This window comes from Mytilus edulis, chromosome 13 (genome assembly GCF_963676685.1).
Source record: "Mytilus edulis chromosome 13, xbMytEdul2.2, whole genome shotgun sequence".
Taxonomy (NCBI): domain Eukaryota; kingdom Metazoa; phylum Mollusca; class Bivalvia; order Mytilida; family Mytilidae; genus Mytilus; species Mytilus edulis.
The window spans coordinates 57,598,472-57,616,622 of record NC_092356.1 but is presented as its reverse complement, the minus strand read 5'-3'; the positions used below and the strand labels follow the sequence as shown (position 1 = coordinate 57,616,622).

The following is an 18,151-nucleotide window of genomic DNA, read 5'->3' as shown; positions in this document are numbered from 1 at the left end:
GGGGTTATAAGTTGGTATTTGACAAAATTATATATTAATCTTCTGCTCATGAAATGTACAAAACCGAAGTGTTATGGGTAGTTTTATCTTTTTTTGTGCATTTTTCATTAAAGAAATTGCAAATTTGAGGCTTTGTGACCATTTTGAAAAAAATGGGTGAAACTTGGTATTGTTTATATCTGTATATTATATTTTTTCAGCATCTTACTTGTCTAGAGAAACTTTAAACCACAAAAAGAAGAATACATGCTTAATTATTTTTATTAAATTTGAGATTCTTTACCTTTACATGTTGCAAAATTCAATAAATGGTCAACTAATGAATTACGAAATCTAGATTATAGCTTGATAAAGATTTGAAAACACCATTACAGTTGTTTGTTATACTCTAAAGACTGCTAAAAAATCAAGAATCAATACTTTCTGATGAATAGGAGTGGTAAAGTTATAATTTTGTATCCATTTTTATTGATATTTCTGTCTTTTTTGAAAGAGTTATCTCCCTTTTGAATGCAAATCTCCATAGGAATTTTAAATGGTATTTTTTTTTTAGTGTTCCTCAAGTAAGATTTTATGGGACTTTTTTGTGTATATTTGGGGTATAATGCTAAAGATTAAAACTTAAAAATCTTCTGTTGCAATTACTTTCAGGTTAGGGTTAAATTTATGCTAGATTGACTGGACTAAAGCACACATTCACCATGTTCATCATTATGTAATTTTATCAATTGAACGCAATTGATGAGGGACGTAATTTTGATTTATACATGTGGATATTTTAATTTGTAAAACACATTAATTGTATACAAAATGGCTTCAAGTTTATCAACATCCCCATAACATTTAAAATAAGATATTTTTGCATATCTTGAAAGTGCATTTAAAATTAGACGGTGTTAAAATGATATTTATATCTTTTGAGGTTATCATTAAGGGTAATTTATTGTGCTTTGTTATTCAAACAATAATCAGTCCTTGTATCTTATAGTTTATAAATTATTATCCCTTTTGAATTTTGGTGTTTGGTATTTGTGTATTCCAGTACGCGGGGCTTTTCTTTTTGCTAGACATTGACCTGTCAAGTTATATACACTTTTAAAAAACGCTGCTTTAGCTTTATGTTAGCTATGCCCTACTTTCCAGTATGATATCTTTTACCGGGCATGATTTTGTGGTGAAACATCTCCTTGAATTATTTACAAAGAATTCCGCTCAAACAGTTCTTGGCGTCTTAAATTTGCAGTGAGGTCACTTCGGAGTTCCTTTTTGCTCCCTGTGTTGAAGGCCACATTGTGGTTTTGAGATACAGAACAGCAATAATATGAGCTGTTATTTGCTTTTATTGTGTTTTTCTAACGGTGCATGTACTGATTGTGTGTCATGGATGACCAGATGTAGGTAATCCATATCTATAGTTTTTTTTAATTTTCTTGTATGGCATAGTCTTATATTTTGAAAAGAAGGAACTCTCTATACAAAAAAATAATTCCAATAAAATACACGAAGGCTAGCTCACGACAGCGATAAATATTGTAGAATCATTTCCAATCAATCACTGGTTTCCTGTTTTAAACCGATACCCTGTACCAGTTTCAAAACATCAAAATGCTTCACCACATCTCGAGTGGCTCGGTTTGTATAAAATGATCCGCTTTTATTTTTCAAAAAGCAGATTTTTTAACGATGTAAGCAATAGAAAATTGGTCACGTCACAGATGTAATATGTTATAATATGTAACATCTCATTTTTTTTCAAGACAGTTGACTGTACTTTAATTGTCAGGAATATAACATACTGTTTTTGTCTCCAGATTCAATGCATTTTAGCACTGGTACTGAATACCGTACTGCAACTATTTTTTCACAGAAAAAACAACCATGATGCAAGACTTTCAAAATCAATAATTGTGTTTCATCAGTTCAGCAGTATCTGCTAACCCTACCTGCGCACCTGAGATCATCTACGGTGCATGGTTGAAAGATGTTGCTAAGTCAATATTTTGAATGTTTACTGCTATAGAAATGTTTAGTTTTGTCGTTGTTTGTTGTTCTTTGATTTATTTATTTTTTTGCCATTCCATTGTTCCTGTGTTCTTGATTTATGAGTTTGAGTATACCTTTGGGATCATTCTATAATAAAAACTGTCGGGTAACTCCTACTATAAATTGTATTAGTCGGGTCTATCTTTTGTCCTTCGGACTTTTTCTTTTTAGCCATGGCGTTGTCAGTTTAATTTCAACTAATGAGTTTGAATTTCCCTCCGATATCTTTCGCCTCTCTTTTACTTTCCATCATTCCCAAATTGACTACGAATGTAAACTCGATCTTCTTCGCGCTTACGAGTAAGTCTGCAACATCAGTTTATATGGTACATATGTTCATTGAACACAACTGTTACCCTTTTCCATTTTTTTATTTAGTTTAAGAAATCAAGTGTGAGAACTTAATTCTAATGATGTTAAACTTCAATTTTATCAACACAAACTATCTTCAACAACAACAAAAAATTAAAATTAATAACAACATTTACTGTATCGTTAACAAATATATCGATAATCGATTCGGGATCAATTAACTCTATAACAAAGCGGTTTCATGTTGCTATTATTTTTTTAATCATAGACCATTAAATATTACGCGAAGGAATTACTTCACCTACTGCATTTGTACCATTTAAAACTGAAATAATGTTAGTTGCAGCAATTTCCGACATACTGTTTCTTGATTCCCATGTATTACTACCCATATGAGGGAGAACTATACAGTTGTTTAATGTTAATAATGGATGATCTTTAGGAAGTGGTTCCGGTTCAGTCACATCCAATCCGGCAGCCGCAATAGTGTTTGTACGTAACGCTTCATATAGGTCATCATGTTGGATTACTCCCCCTCTCCCGGAATTAACCAACACTGCACTGTTCTTCATCTTTTCGAAAGCCTTCGTATTGAATTTGTGCTTCGTTTGTGGAGTTAAATTACAACATATACATATGATATCGGAATCACTCAACAACGTGGGAAAATCTACATATGAAGCGCCAATATCATCGGCGTAACTGACTCTGCAGACATCATGGTAAATAATTTTATCAATTCCGAAAGGTTTCAGTCGTTTGGCCACCCCATATCCTATACGACCAAGTCCGAGGATTCCGACTGTTTTGTTTGTTAATTCTACTCCACACAGCCACATAGGTTTCCATTTACCCCATTCTCCTCCATGTACAGCACGTATTCCTGAAATACAATGGATGCATATGTACATGTATTATACGGAAAGGTGGTCTTTGTGCATTTACCAATAGCATTAGTAATGATATGATAAAAAGCACATAGTCCGAGTCAGCTCAACTCGTCCCTTCAACATGCGCCAAATGTGGAGCAGTCTCTGTTTACCCTTTCGGAGCAACTGAGATCATCCCCTGGTTTTGGTAAGGTATGTGTTGTGCGGTCTATATTGTTCTATATTATGCTTTTATGGATTTGTTTCTATATTCGTTGTGTTTTGTGGGTTTGTTTTTCTTTTGTTATGACGTTTTCAGTGTCTCTTTAATTTTTAAAATGCTTAAATTCTTTATACGATTGGTTAAACAAGTAAGTCTTGTTACCAAATAAATTGATTTAAATCCAAGAAACCTACTTGGTGTTCTTTAACTACATTTAAGTTGAGCTCTATGTAGTCTCGGCTCAATGTTTTAATAACGTTCATTTCTGAGGTTGGACAATCTAATCAATATATATATATATGGCTTTCGTAATACAACGTTATACTACATATGATTTTAACGTAGTATAACAAAATCAGAGATCGATATTTCAATTAGATTGGAGGTTGGATGAATTGGTTGTTAAATGTTTTGTGTGGAATGTCGGAGCTGATCTTTCCAATTATTCTCATTTTCAAATAATTATACCGTGCATCATAAGCCTCTAAAGGCTGGTTGGTATAATTATACATGTTAATTGAATGCTTATGTTTAAAACTGCAATATATTGTATTTCATGTATATGTTCCAAGTTGTACTTAAAAATAAAAATATCTATCTATCTATCTATACCGAATTATTGTTCAACATAACTAATACCTGTCTTTAAAATATTCATTAGCAGAACATTGCTTTAACAAAAAGTTTGAATTAGAGCATGAAAATAGCTTAAAAGTGGGTAGCATTTGCACAAGCATGTAACTTGTCAAGTTGAGCAATTACTATATATAACTTAACATTCTACTTTATGATATATTTAACTCAAGACTACTTTGAAATCTACATGTACCTTCATATAGTCTTCTTGCCACCAGCAGTAGAAGAGACACCGTCAGTTCTGACACACTATCAGTTGATACATTTGGAGTGTTTGTAACAGCTATCCCTCTCCTTTTACAAGCTTCAAGATCTATGTGTTCATATCCTACTGACATTGTGGATACAATACGCAGGTTTTCACCTAATAAAAAGAGTATATTTGTTAATACGCAGGTTTTCACCTATTAAAAAGAGTATATTTGTTAATACGCAGGTTTTCACCTATTAAGAAGAGTATATTTGTTAATACGCAGGTTTTCAACCATTAAAAAGAGCATATTTGTTAATACGCAGGTTTTCACCTATTAAAAAGAGCATATTTGTTATGAGTCCTATCGGAATTATTTCCCTTACACTGCAAAAATAGTTTTTGATGTGTACTTTTTTTTTCGATATATTTCATTTTTTTTATATTGTTGGATTTAAAACTTACATTGAATTTTAAAACCAAATAAAGTGGATTGAAATTGTACTGTTCCCATTGAAGATTTGGATGTTGATGTCATTCATCATTTATATTCAACAAAATCAATAGAATTACGTAAGATGCAAGAATTACGTAAGATGTATGTGTCTGACATATGCACTAACGTCTTATATTTATTGCCAAATCAGCACTAATCTTTCTTCAATATTCTTTAAAAGTTTCAAAATCAAGTTAAACGAATTTTTAAGATACATCAATCACCCCCCCCCCCCCCCCCCCCCCCCCCCCCCCCTTTTCCCGCCCCGGCCTTTGATCTTAATAAACACAAACAAAAAATGAAGTAAAAGTGTTTGTTGTGACTCGAAAAGCACTGGAAATGAAGCTTATTTTTCTTTCAAATTATACTAGCTACGAAATGTCTGCTTTTCAAAATGAAAAAAAAATATGTATCGTCGCAGTTAAATTTTGCACGACACGAAAGGGAACCAACAAAGCATATCTTAAACAGACAAATCCCGATTCTCGCCGATAAAGCTTGTTATTCAAATTCTAAAGCAGTTAAAAGATTCAGTATAAGCAGCTTTTGCGATTGCATGGCAATGTTGCTAGTGATTTCAAAAGCAACACTTTACATGAATATATCTACAAATATTACGATTCTGATCCATAAGTTCAGAAAGGTGGTATCAAAAACTTTATATCATATTAAGTAAAGTAAAGTATAAATATTTACCTGCTTTTTCTAGTACTTCGTCATCTATTTTATCAGTCAGCATGCACAACAAAGCTCCTACTCCTTGCACTTTCTTGCGAAGTTCTTCTTGTGGAATGGCTTCATCACTGTCCCAGAACTGTACATCACAATCCTGTTGTAGTATAGCAAGTCCAGGTTGGGGTATTCTCCTAGTCACAAACACTTTAATTTTTGTCATCCTCTCTCGATATATTAAAAAACATATACTAGTAATCTGTTATATAAAATATTATTCAAATGTTATTTATAACTATTTGTATAGAGTAAATATAGCAAGATAAATTAGCTGTTATCAATATTTCTGTGTTGAAATGTCGATGACACTGTAAACGGCTTTATACGATACTGGACAGTATTTTATACACAACAGTGCAATGAACGGACGGATTACGTGAGAAAATTAAGGTTTAGAATCAGCATTTCTATCGATCGATCGATAGCAGACAATGTCAAATGAAGGACGATCCAACCTCCGCAACATGTAACAAACAACATTCGAACATCTTAATGACGACAAAAGGGTGCGTTAACAAATCGAACGCAGAAGAGTAACGAATATCCTAATTGATAATCTGTCTTAATTAACCTTGATAAAACAGCAAACGTGCTACCCTGTGCACGCTAATTTACATCGACTTCTTTCTGATTTCAAAAACGATTTAAAAGATGAGGTATTTTGTATGATCTGACAATTTAATCTGAAATTAATTACGTAACATTTATTCCTTTCAAAGTGCATTCTGTTATTTATCTCATTTGTATTCACAAATTGTATCACACGAACACGCCTATTACATACTTGTACGTGTTTGTCGTTCTTGTATATTCAAGGGTGAGATCAAACTTTACCGTTTGATTAAACATAAAGTTAGACCTTGTGAGTAAATCATTTCTTGACACATTGTCAATCTTACATAATTACGTTTTATTACATAAATGAAACGAGCGTTCTTTGCTCCTCTGTGTGACAAACTATAAATAGACCGAGTCTACAATATTGGGGCGAAATAAGAAACAGGATAAGTTTTAGAAATGAAAAATAAGAAAGACCGACGAAGTGGAGAATTTTCTTTACCCTATAAAAAGTGTGTTGTTTTTTTAATTGTATTGACTGGTTGCACTCTTTTTTCAGTTAAGTTCCAGCACGGGACAGGTGCACTCGACGACAAGTCATAGTCCTAAGTCAAACAAAGTCTTCTAAGATATGTATTCTAAAATTGGTTTTTATATCGTTAGGATATACAGTCTGTATACATATGGGTGTCATATGATGGTCTAAGGATTGTCCTAAAAGTTGCGATGTCCTAAGTCCAAATAGAAACAACTAATATGGCCTGCCGTCAGTATTTGAATTTCTTTTTATTCTTCTTAATATTATTTGCTGTCATATGTGATAGTTTTCTGAATAAAATTCCACTATGCTTATCTTCATCGGCAAGAATAATATGATAACAATAATTTCCTTCATTTTTTACAATTTACATACAGAGGTAGTAAAAAGACTAGTATTGTAACATATATTTGCCAGGGTCCTCCACCATATATTATAACAAAAATAAAAGGACGACATTGCTATCCATGTGAATGGTATATAGATTGTTGGTATATTGTGAAGTTAGCCGTTGTGTTGATTCCCGACAAACTCTCAACAGACGAACTACATCCGTGAGAACTGGTTCTGGGTCTTAACATGATGGGGAAACTAGCTGTGACAATGCCTAGGATGGTGCATGGCATTGCTGCCGATGTGGAGGCAGGCCGGGATCGACCGACAACTAGAATATCAAGAAACTTCATTTAATAAATAAAACATCGATGTAATTAATTCCAAAGTACAATTTTAAAGTTAAAATAAATTGAAAACAATAATAACATACTACAAACATTGCTAATAAGATATCAAATAATAACAATAATAATTACTGTTCAATCAAAACTTTGAATTAAAATATTAGTTACTTCTAAACTTTATCTATTTTCCTTCAAAATAAAATAAAAAGAAAATCATTTTTAAAACCAAGAGACTCACCTAGAATATCAAAAAACTCGCTATTAATTTTATAGCGGCTTGATCAGTGTATATAATACTAATTTCTGAACGTCCTTGTAACCCTTCATTGACTGCAGCAAACAGGATTACAAAAAATAAACTGGATAAAAAATAACAGAATAACGAAAGAATTTACAAGTTATTTACAAAAATTAGAATGCATATAGTTATGCCAAACCTCCCGCTTGTATGGCAATAATAAATAAAACATTAAAATGACAACATTACATGACAGGACTACAATACAGTACAATAGAAAACTAGGCTAATACTAGTTTACAACAAGGTCCTGAATTGTATGTATGTACATATCTAACATAAAGTATACTTATAGATTATCTTTGATCATATCTCAACGAGATTAATTTTCTCGCTTGAGCCGCTTGAGCAATCGAGTTGAAATGACCAATGATAATCTGTTTATCGCTATTTTACCTATAACGACGTTGTCATTTCATGTCAATTACATTAGCAACGTTACGTGCTTCCTTAGTTTCTAGCGATAATTTTCCATCTCAAGCGAGTAGCATGATATGAAAAATTATCACAAAAAAAATCAAAGGAAAAATGCGCAAAATAGCGATAAAATTCAATAATACAAAATTAATACAACTACAAATATCAATATAAATCCAACATCGTTTCGAATTTGTAGACAAGTTGTTCCTTAAAATACTTCAAGATAAATGTTTCAACTATGAACCGAGCGTATATATAGTATTCAGTTTTAGTTATTGAAACGAAAATTATATATATTTCAAGCACGTTGTCGATATATGTGAAATATGACTTACCTAATGCACTTACGAAATCACCTGAAAAGGGCACCCTTCACAGCTCTCCTAAAAGGTTTGTTTGACGATGTCATATTTATTACATATACGATTCATAAGGATTATAAATCCGACGATAAAGTGCACAAAGGTAACCTGTATTAACACAAATAAATAAAACTGCGTAGTAATAGGTTTTAGATATAAACTAGATCGCGTACAAGTGTACTACGCAATAAAGTGTTTGCTTATATCATATTATTGACTTTTACGGATTTCCGAGTATGTACCTATACATTAGTGTTGCATTAGCATAATATTGAACACCATAAACAGACTGTAGTTTAAACTTTTGTGTTACAGTAGTAGCTACCTTTGGTATGCAAAGTAAGGAAAAAAATGTCAGATTGAAAGAATACCAATAGTTGTAACGGTCCCTTTCTATCCCGAAATGTGTTTTACTTTCAGCTAAAAAAAATAATTTTCGGAACAATTTAAAGATCGATGCATCATAAACAATTTATAAGCTGATCTGTTTGGGAGTCAATTAAAGTCTCATGACAGTGTTCCTAAAATTCACGACGGAGGACATTTTAGCGCAAAAACATGGAGGTTTTGGCGCCAAAGTTAAACCTATTTTAGCGCAAACCTATTTCACCGATTTAAGCGAAAAGTAGAATTATCAATTGCAATTTTAGCGCAACATTTTTAATCCATTTTATAAACGGGTTGCCTGATTGGTCTGAAAATTTTAGAGCAGATAGATCTTGACCTAATAAACAATTTCAACCCGTCAGATTTACTCTAAACGCTTTCAGATATGAGCCAAAAACTGCATTTTACCCTATGTACTATTTTTAGCCATGTCAGCCATCTTGGTTCGCGGACCGGGTCATCGGACACATTTTTAAAGCTAGATACCCTAATGAGTGTGGACAAGTTTGGTTTTTGTAGTGTCACAGGAGAAGATTTTGTAAAAAATTACCAAAAACTAAAAAAATGTAAAAAATTTACCATAAAGGCCAATAACTCCTTAAAGGGTCAACTAACCAGTTTGGTCACGTTGACTTATTTGTAGTTCTTACTTTGATGAACATTATTGCTGTTTACAATTTATCTGTATCTATAATAATATTCAAGATAATAACCAAAAGCGGCAAAATTTCCTTAAAATAACCAATTAAGGGACAGCAACCCAACAACGGGTTGTCCGATTCATCTGAAAATTTCAGGACAGATAGACCTTAAGGTAGATAGGGTGTCTTCCTCCATTTTGGATTTTGAAATACCAGAAAACAAGGTCTAGATGTTTGATAAAATGTGCAAATTTTGCTATTAGGAGGTAATTCATGAGTAAGATTTTTCATTATGATATAGAATATGCCATGTTTTATCATATTTATGGTTGTATTTTAACAAAAAACAAATACTTTTGTTTGATTAATTTTTTTCCAACTTTGCCAAATAAGGGGAGACAACTCAAATGCAAGGGCAGATAATTCAGATAGTGTTACTTTTATAATAGAATGTGTTAGGAATTTAACCATTTTATTATGAAGCAAGAAAACGAGTCCGGTGACCCCATTTTTTCTTCTTATTATCTGAAAGAATAATATTGGAGCTATCTTCTTATATTTTATCTCAAAATTCTATGGTGTAGTTTTCGTTTTATGACCGAAAATTGGGTTTTCCATGCATAATCTATACAAAATATGACAATTTTGCGCAACCTGTAGTGTGAAAATAAGTCCGGTGACCCATTCTTTTTATTAATGTTCTTAAACAAGCAGCATATAAACTACATTTTGGCAAATTATTAAGAAATTCTATGGATTATAATTTAGACACCCCATCTACCTTAACCTGAATAACAATTTTACCCTGTCAGATTTGCTCTAAATGTTTTGGTTTCAGAGATATTAACCAAAATCTACATGTTTCTATGTTCTATTATTAGCCATGGCGGCCATTTTGATTGGTTAGACGGGTCACCGGACACATTTTTTTAAATAAGATACCCAATGATGATTGTGGGCTGGCGAAGTTTGGTTAAATTTGGCTTAGGAGTTTCAGAGGAGAAGATTTTTGTAAAAGTTAACGACGACGGACGACGGACGACGACGACGGACGACAAGTGATGAGAAAAGCTCTATAGGCCCTTAGGGCCAGGTGAGCTAAGAACTTGAATAGCTGGGTGACAACTACAAAGTTCTCAAATTTCTCTATTCGCGGATTGGATATTCATTTTTGACAGTGCTTCATGTTTTTCTTGTCTAGATTTCGCAAGAGGAAGATGTGAACTACGTCTTTTTTTTGTAAATAGCTTTTGTAACATATTTAAGATCATTTGGTTGCAAATTATACTTATCCAACCTCTGCAACTCTGTGCTTATCATCTTAGAAGGCCTTTCGTTTCAAAACATTATTTTCATGATGGACCCAAGTGAACATACGAACAACTAAACGTTAAGTAAGCATGAATTATTGTTAATAAACGGGGAATGTGTCAAAAAGACAACAACCCGACCTAAGAGCAGACAACAGACGAAGACTACCAATAGGTCTTCAATGCAGCGAGAAAATCCCACATCTGGAGGTGGTCCTCAGCTGGCCTCTAAATATAATAGTGTATAAGTTCAGTGAATTATTGAACACGTTTGGCAGATTATGATGTCGTACGAAGTAGCCTGTTCAACATTTTATTTATTAAGATAATCTATATAGTCACTGCGAACGGAAGCGAACACTGTACTTTGCAAAATGCTTTATTGAAATGAAGTAAAAGTTGTTTATTTATTGCACCAACTCTTGTGTATAATGATTAGAATGATTGTGTATAATTGTGCCTTCAAATAAAAAAAATCGTTTGATGTGCCATCGACACTAGCCTAAAACAATGTGCTATTATAATTGAATACAGTTGCATCCATTTGGTGGAATAGCGCGCGAAATAGTATAATTCATTCAATCCGAATCAGTCAGATCAAGAACCGCCAAAATATTTTTCGCCGTGTTTATTGACATACTCTTTCTAGCCTCATTCGTGTTAGTACCCATGTGAGGCAAAATGACACAATTGGGTAAAGATACCAGTGGATGGTCTGACGGAAGTGGTTCCGGTTCAGTGACGTCAAGTCCTGCCGCTGAAATCTGACCGGATGTTAACGCACTATGCAAATCATCAAGTTGAACAATTCCTCCTCTTGATGTATTTATCAACACGGGTTTCATTTTCATTTTTTTAAAGGTACTTTGATTGAATAAACCCTTCGTCAGTGACGTTAGTGCACAACATATGCAAATGATGTGTGATTTCTCTAACATCTCGTCAAACGAGACAAAGGTAGCGATATCTTTTGCGAATTCATGTGGTCTGATATCGTTATAAATAATTTCTTTGACCCCAAACGGTTTAAGTCGCCTGGCAACACCAAAGCCAACACGACCAAATCCTAGAATACCGATGGTTTTATACATCATATTTGAACCACATAACCACGTGGGTTTCCAATGTGTCCACTGACCTTGTCGAACAGCGTCTACTCCTTAAAGATAAAAAAGGAATCCATTAAATTATAATTAATGATCACGTATTGTATTTTCTCATAAAACATACCAGTAGTATAAATATACCAGTATTATAAATATATTAGTTATATTTGACCACTATTGTCTACAGTTTATTTCAGTTGACATTCACCGCCATTAAGATATATGTGACCATATAAACCAGTGAAACTCTAGAGACATGCCTGATCTTAATTGCGATTCGAGAAAAAGATATAAGTTACTCATCGTGGTCGGACCAGACAAGGACTAAAATTTTCATTCTTCAGAAAAGTGAGGAAGAAAATGTACATATGACGTGGTCTTCATTTACCACAGATCAAACTTTTGTGTCGTGGTTTAATTGACGAAATTGACCACTCCTCTTACTCCAATGTTACAATAAACTATTGGACAACGAAAACATATCAGTTCCAAAAATTTCGTTTTAAATTCCGATTTTTTTTAACAATTAAAATAATTCAGACCAGTTTTATCATTTCTTGTCATACCTACATATATTTCAATCTTTATTTGTCATAACGGCAGGTATTTTCATTTCCTGTCATACCAAAATGTATTTTTATTTCCTTACCCAATGTTACCACTTTCCTTTCAATATTATGTGAAGCTATATATTCTTTGTTAATTCCACACACATCAATATTAATTCTACTTATATATATGAAAGCAACCGGCTCGGAATGAAAAGAAGAGCCTCCCATAAATAATGTTTATATTATTACCTTCAACAAGACGTCTTGTTGTCATTAGGACAAGCGCCATAGTCAGATCCGCAGCACTGTCCGAAGCTATGTCCGGCGTGTTAGAGACGAAAACTCCTCTCTTCTTACACTCCTTCAGATCAATATGGTCTGTCCCAACGGACATTGTAGCCACAACTCTGAGGTCAGGACCTACAAAAATTACTAAAATGTATTGGATGAAAACAAACTATGAAGTCTATTTGTTATAATAGTAATAGCTTTTCATCCTGCTTCCATATGCAAACCAATCAATCGTGTATACTTTTGTTGAATTTAGTACATGTAGTAAGCGAAGATTTGAATTTTATAAATTTACTAGTTTTCAACGGGTATACACAACGCCGTATTCTTCAGGAAAAAGGGTCCAAATTTACTTAATTAAAGTAATAATTCTTTAATTTCCAACTATTTTTCAAAAATAAGTATTTCAACGACTAACATTTCAGTCGTATCATAGTTGTTAGGAAATGCGTATTGTTTTTGTTTTATTTTATAGAGGATGCTTAATAAAATAAGACATTTACTGACAAAGATCAGTTTTAAACAATATATTTTATGTTCATAGTCAAACGATTGCACATTAACAAATACATACCAGCAGCATCTAAGAATTCAGCATCGATCGTTTCTGTGATCAAACAGAATATTCCGTTAATTCCTTTGACATTTTCCAATAAAGTCTTTCTCGGAATAACTTCATCGTCATCCCAGATTTGTACCTCACATTTACGTGTCAGAAGTTCCAATCCATCAACCGGTACCCGTCGAGTAATGTACACTTTTGGTTTAGACATTGTACGAGGATTTGCTCAAAGAATCAGACTATAAGTTAAAATAACCCGTCAATATGTTTTGACATGCGCATTGCTATTCTCCTTGAGGTTTGTTATTTTGAACCAAATATAGGACAAGGATGTTTACTGTGCATTTAAAAAAGTTATCTCGATCGAAAACACAATCGCTCGCCAGGTCTTCCTGGTGCATATATGTGCACATGCGAAAATGTCAAAGTGTTACAGATTATGCAACATGAATGCATCAAGTCTTTATGCATTTACCTGTGCATCAAAACACATCAAAAACATGTATAACTTTCCAAAGTAAATAAGCTGGGACTTGATTTATGTTTTAAATCGTGGTCTATGTCCTCAAAGTACTGATGATAATAAACATGCAAGACATTTGTAAAGCAGTTTGACATGTATCTGATTCGTAAGGCTATGTATTATTGTTGGTTTGTTGTTTGTCCAGTGACAAGTACTTCATGAATATTCAGGAAGCAGTATTTTATATTAATAAGTGAACTTTACTTTACCCTTTACAGTTAATATAAAATGCAACTGAGTATTAGCATGCATAATAACTTGAAAAATATTTTTCGTTTTTGAATATTTAATAAGATGTTATATTAATTTTCAGTAATGTTACAGTTATCCACTTTTTAGTTAATAGCTCGCCATCCTTTTGATAAGCTTTGGATTTTCAAATGGTTTGTCCTGGAGCATCACTGGAGCGAGATTGATTGTCGAAATGCGCATCTGGTGCAGAAAAATTGGCACCGTTTATGTTATAACTACCACTGGCTCAATGCCTGTGCTGGTGGACGTGTATTACCATCCCATTAGCCTGTACTTCGGTACTGGCATGAAAATAGGGATTTTGTGTTGTTAAAATTTGCTATTCAAAATTTTAGAATTTTTCAAAATTAAGGAATGTATCTCCCCATGCAAAGCTCTGAATTTTTACCCGAGTTAGGTTATACCTCCTGTTGGTATATACAGTTTAGGCAAGACAAAAATCGCTTTGGACCGTTTTAATAGTACGGACTCAGTTTTGAGCTTTCCAGTGATCTGAGAACAGGGACAAAGCAGGGAGATAATTAGTTATCAAAGATACCAGGATTACATTTTGATACGCCAGACAAGCGTTTCGTCTACATAAGACTCATCAGTGACGCTAAGATCAAAAAAGTAATCAAGATAAAACAGTACAAAGTTGAAGAGCATTGAAGACACAAAATTCCAAAACGTTGTGCCAAAAATGGCTTAGGTAATCTATTCCTGGGATAAGAAAATCCTTAGCTTTTCGAAAAATTGAAAGTTTTGTCAACAGGAAATTATTAAAATGACCCTATAATTGATATTCATGTCAACACCGAAGTGCATGCTGACTACTGGGCTGGTGATACCGTCGGGGACGAAACGTCCACCGGCAGTGGCATCGACCCAGTGGTGTAAATAGTTATCAAAGGTACCAGGATTATAATTTGATACGCCAGACGCGCGTTTCGTCTACATAAGACTCCTCAGTGACGTTCAGATCAAAATAGTAATAAAGCCAAAACAGTACAAAGTTGAAGAGCATTGAGGACCCAAACATTTTTTGTCTACAATTGCCTTTGTTCTTCTGTGGTATGATAAGAATAGCCACTTTTGCTGAAATGAGTAGGTCCGGTAAGGACCGATTTTGGCCTCAAATTGCATGTTCATCTGACGAAAGATTTTGACCACTTTTTAAACACTTAAGTGTCTATTTCATTAGAATCAAGTAGTTTGTGTGGAAGATTTTAACTTATTTAGTCATTAAAAACGATCCGATTCAAGCTCAAATATGACAAATCTACCAAATACGCCGAAAAATGTCACTTTTCAGATGGTTTTTATCAAAAATGAAAGTGGCCGCATCCGTGTTCATCCTTAAGCTTTATATGTATTATCATAAAATACAACTTACATTTCAATATTAAGGATGAACACGAAAACCGTCTAAAATTTAACTAAAATGATAGAATTGCGAAGATTTCAGTAATTTAGCATGACTTTATGGTGCTAGTACCCGATATATGTGCATTGTATTGTCAAAAACAGACCATATTTATGTAGCAGAAGCATTCTACTGTCCAATAAATAACTACAAGCTTACAATTTAACAATTTTGTAAAACTGCTATATTTTGGGGCCAAAAAGGGGTCTTACTGGACCTTCTCCTTTGGGAAAACAAAACAAATTCTCAAAATTAATGTTTGTATAATGGGAGGTAACTCTGGTTTACTTATACAATATATCATGACCGAAGACCAGTCGACTTTTGGTCAGAATATTCAACGCTTTTACGTTGAAAGGCTGAGATAAATGTGAGAGTAACGAATTTAAAAAGTGTGTGTTTATCGTTTTCACCTCACCCTCTTCATGCCGGTCGGCATTTAAGTGTGGAAGGGAATATCAACCATAATTATACAATTCTTAATTTGTGAAATGCAATTTCTTAATAAGAAACATGTAATGATCATGTATTTTTTCCATCCGTTACATGAATTTCTACATTTCTTGATTTGTGAAATGTAAATTCTTAAGTGCAACTGCATTGATTGGTGATCAATAAGTTTTTAAATCACAAATGCCTAAAGTTAACCATTTCAAGGGTCTTAAACAATCAGCTCTATATTCCGGACACTGTATAAGACGAATCGAGATTAAACAGAGAGTACTAGCTCTTCGTCAACAAACTTACACACGACCCTAAAAGGGTTTTATTCTAGTGATACCCCAAAAACCACAAGAAAGTGACAGGGATTTTACCGAACGCAAATGCTCGACCAACTTAATTCTTGCAGATAGCGAATGGTGCGGCAAGTCGACTTTCTAAAACGAAATCGACAAGTTATAGAACTGTTAATACTGAATAAAAATTGAACATTGATAGCTTAAAGTTTAGTTTCTTATATGTTTGTGGGCTGACCTACAAAACTGCTGTCTCCGGATTTCGTTGACATCTTGCTTGGACATTATATCTGAATATTTGATGAAACGATGTTAACTAACATATAGATACTTGAAACCTATACTAGACGATTATATCTATTTTAGTTTATTTAATTCTTGTTCCGATTTTGTCGCTTTAAAAATATACGGGTTGTCAGTTTCCCGATCGAAGGTCGGAGGTTTTCTCGGGTCCTCCAGCTTCCTCTACCAGTAAAAATGGTAAACGGACAGAAAGTCACAGGACAAAAAGTCACAGGACATAAAGTCACAAATTTGATAGGACAAAAAGTCACAAATAGTTTGTTGACAATTATTTGAATATATAAGAGAAATATCTTTGATATTTTTTGGATAAATTTTGTTTACAATGTTGGTTTATATACTGTAACAATAGTTCAAGAAAAATACAAAATATTTTTGTAGAAATAAGTGTTTTTTATGCAAAGAAAATATTCAGAAAAAATTAATTGTGACTTTTTGTCCTGTGACTTTTTGTCCGTGACTTTTTGTCTGTGACTTTTTGTCCTGTGACTTTCTGTCCTACATTCGTAAAAATAGCCCAAAAGCGGCGCTTAAAAGTGGCGTTAAAACATCAACAATCAATCAATCGATTTCAAAGTAATGAAAGACTTTCATATATAAACTAAATAAAAATCTCCTTGGACACATGTTCAACGCAAAGATCAGCGAAAAAAAGCTTCATATGATGTTTTATACAGTTATTTAGCTACTATAACATATATATACGATCCATGATTTAAATTTTTAAAAATCATCCACTTCGCCCTTATTTTCACTCAATCTTAGTTTTCACAAAGTCAATAAGTAAAACTCAGTGGATTGTGGTGTTCAAAGTGCAGTACTGATTCTTGAATCTATATCTATTTTTCATTATAACAAGCCAATTCTTATCTATTTTTGTATGTTCGAGGCTTTCGTCAACTAATCAGGTGCCAATCAAGCAATTTTTTTAAAGGGTGCTCCAACACTTACAAGTCAAATAGAAATACATGTATTTATTGAGTGTCATCATTGTTCTGTCAAATAAAACTTTTCTGTCATGTTTATGTGTACCTGTCTTGTTTATGTGTACCTGTCTTGTTTATGTGTACCTGTCTTGTTTATGTGTACCTAAATTCACATTTTATGATAGTATGATATCTACGTTAAATCATGGGTTCTTTTTCTTATAAAAACTCAGAAGGTGCAATACGTGATTATTCCCCTCAAAATACTGCTGATTGTATGTGCGTTGCGTCTTTTGAAATATCTCTCTATATTAAAATAACATTGTATGTATTAAATGTGTTCTTATTCCAAGTGTCTCCACCCTAGCTCTCACCATTCATCCTGTTAAACAGTGATTCAACCGACAGATAATAAAGGAGAGTTTTTCGCTGAATCACTTGGTAAACATGTACATGTACATGTATGCAAACCACAGGGCTTCGGTTAGCGGATACTCACTTTTAATCATTGTAATTTAATTTGTTTACGTACGTCTTTCCTTATATGCTTGTCTTGTCTATTTGCATTAAATAATATAATATATTATAAATGTCCGTTTATTGAAATATCATTTGTTCGTGACGATATAAATTATCTAATGCAACTAGACAGAAAATTCGAAATACAAATTAAGTTACAAAAATGAAAATATATCCCTCTGATAAGCAAGACTAGTGTTTACTTTTCATATTTCACTAATTTTCATTTTAAACTAAACAGTGTTTTTCTTCACTTTTATTATAGGAAGCATCATATGTAG

General features: G+C 33.2%; 3 protein-coding genes across 7 annotated transcripts in view; 1 reads left to right on the top strand and 2 right to left on the bottom strand.

The window, feature by feature from the left end:
* LOC139501986 (tyrosine-protein phosphatase non-receptor type 11-like) overlaps positions 1-18,151 on the top strand; it is a 462,346-nt gene that overhangs the window by 418,343 nt on the left and 25,852 nt on the right. The window lies entirely within an intron of this gene.
* Positions 2,396-8,753, bottom strand: LOC139500717 (glyoxylate reductase/hydroxypyruvate reductase-like). Of its 4 annotated transcripts, XM_071289550.1 has the most exons (5): positions 8,331-8,566; positions 6,562-7,261; positions 5,466-5,700; positions 4,277-4,447; positions 2,396-3,238 (listed from the first exon to the last, which is right to left on the bottom strand). In XM_071289550.1, exons 3-5 carry the CDS (start codon positions 5,662-5,664, stop codon positions 2,628-2,630), a joined length of 981 nt encoding a protein of 326 aa, XP_071145651.1. In that variant the 5' UTR covers positions 5,665-5,700; positions 6,562-7,261; positions 8,331-8,566; the 3' UTR covers positions 2,396-2,627. The 4 variants fall into 4 exon arrangements, with proteins under 4 accessions (XP_071145651.1, XP_071145649.1, XP_071145650.1 ...); XM_071289548.1 differs by lacking the exon at positions 6,562-7,261 and having other exon boundaries at positions 8,331-8,753; XM_071289549.1 differs by lacking the exons at positions 6,562-7,261; positions 8,331-8,566 and adding an exon at positions 7,516-7,624.
* LOC139500718 (glyoxylate reductase/hydroxypyruvate reductase-like) lies at positions 11,061-13,874 on the bottom strand. Its single transcript, XM_071289552.1, has 3 exons — positions 13,218-13,874; positions 12,602-12,772; positions 11,061-11,854 (listed from the first exon to the last, which is right to left on the bottom strand). The coding sequence occupies exons 1-3, from the start codon at positions 13,414-13,416 to the stop codon at positions 11,274-11,276; spliced, it is 951 nt and encodes a 316-aa protein (XP_071145653.1). The 5' UTR covers positions 13,417-13,874; the 3' UTR covers positions 11,061-11,273.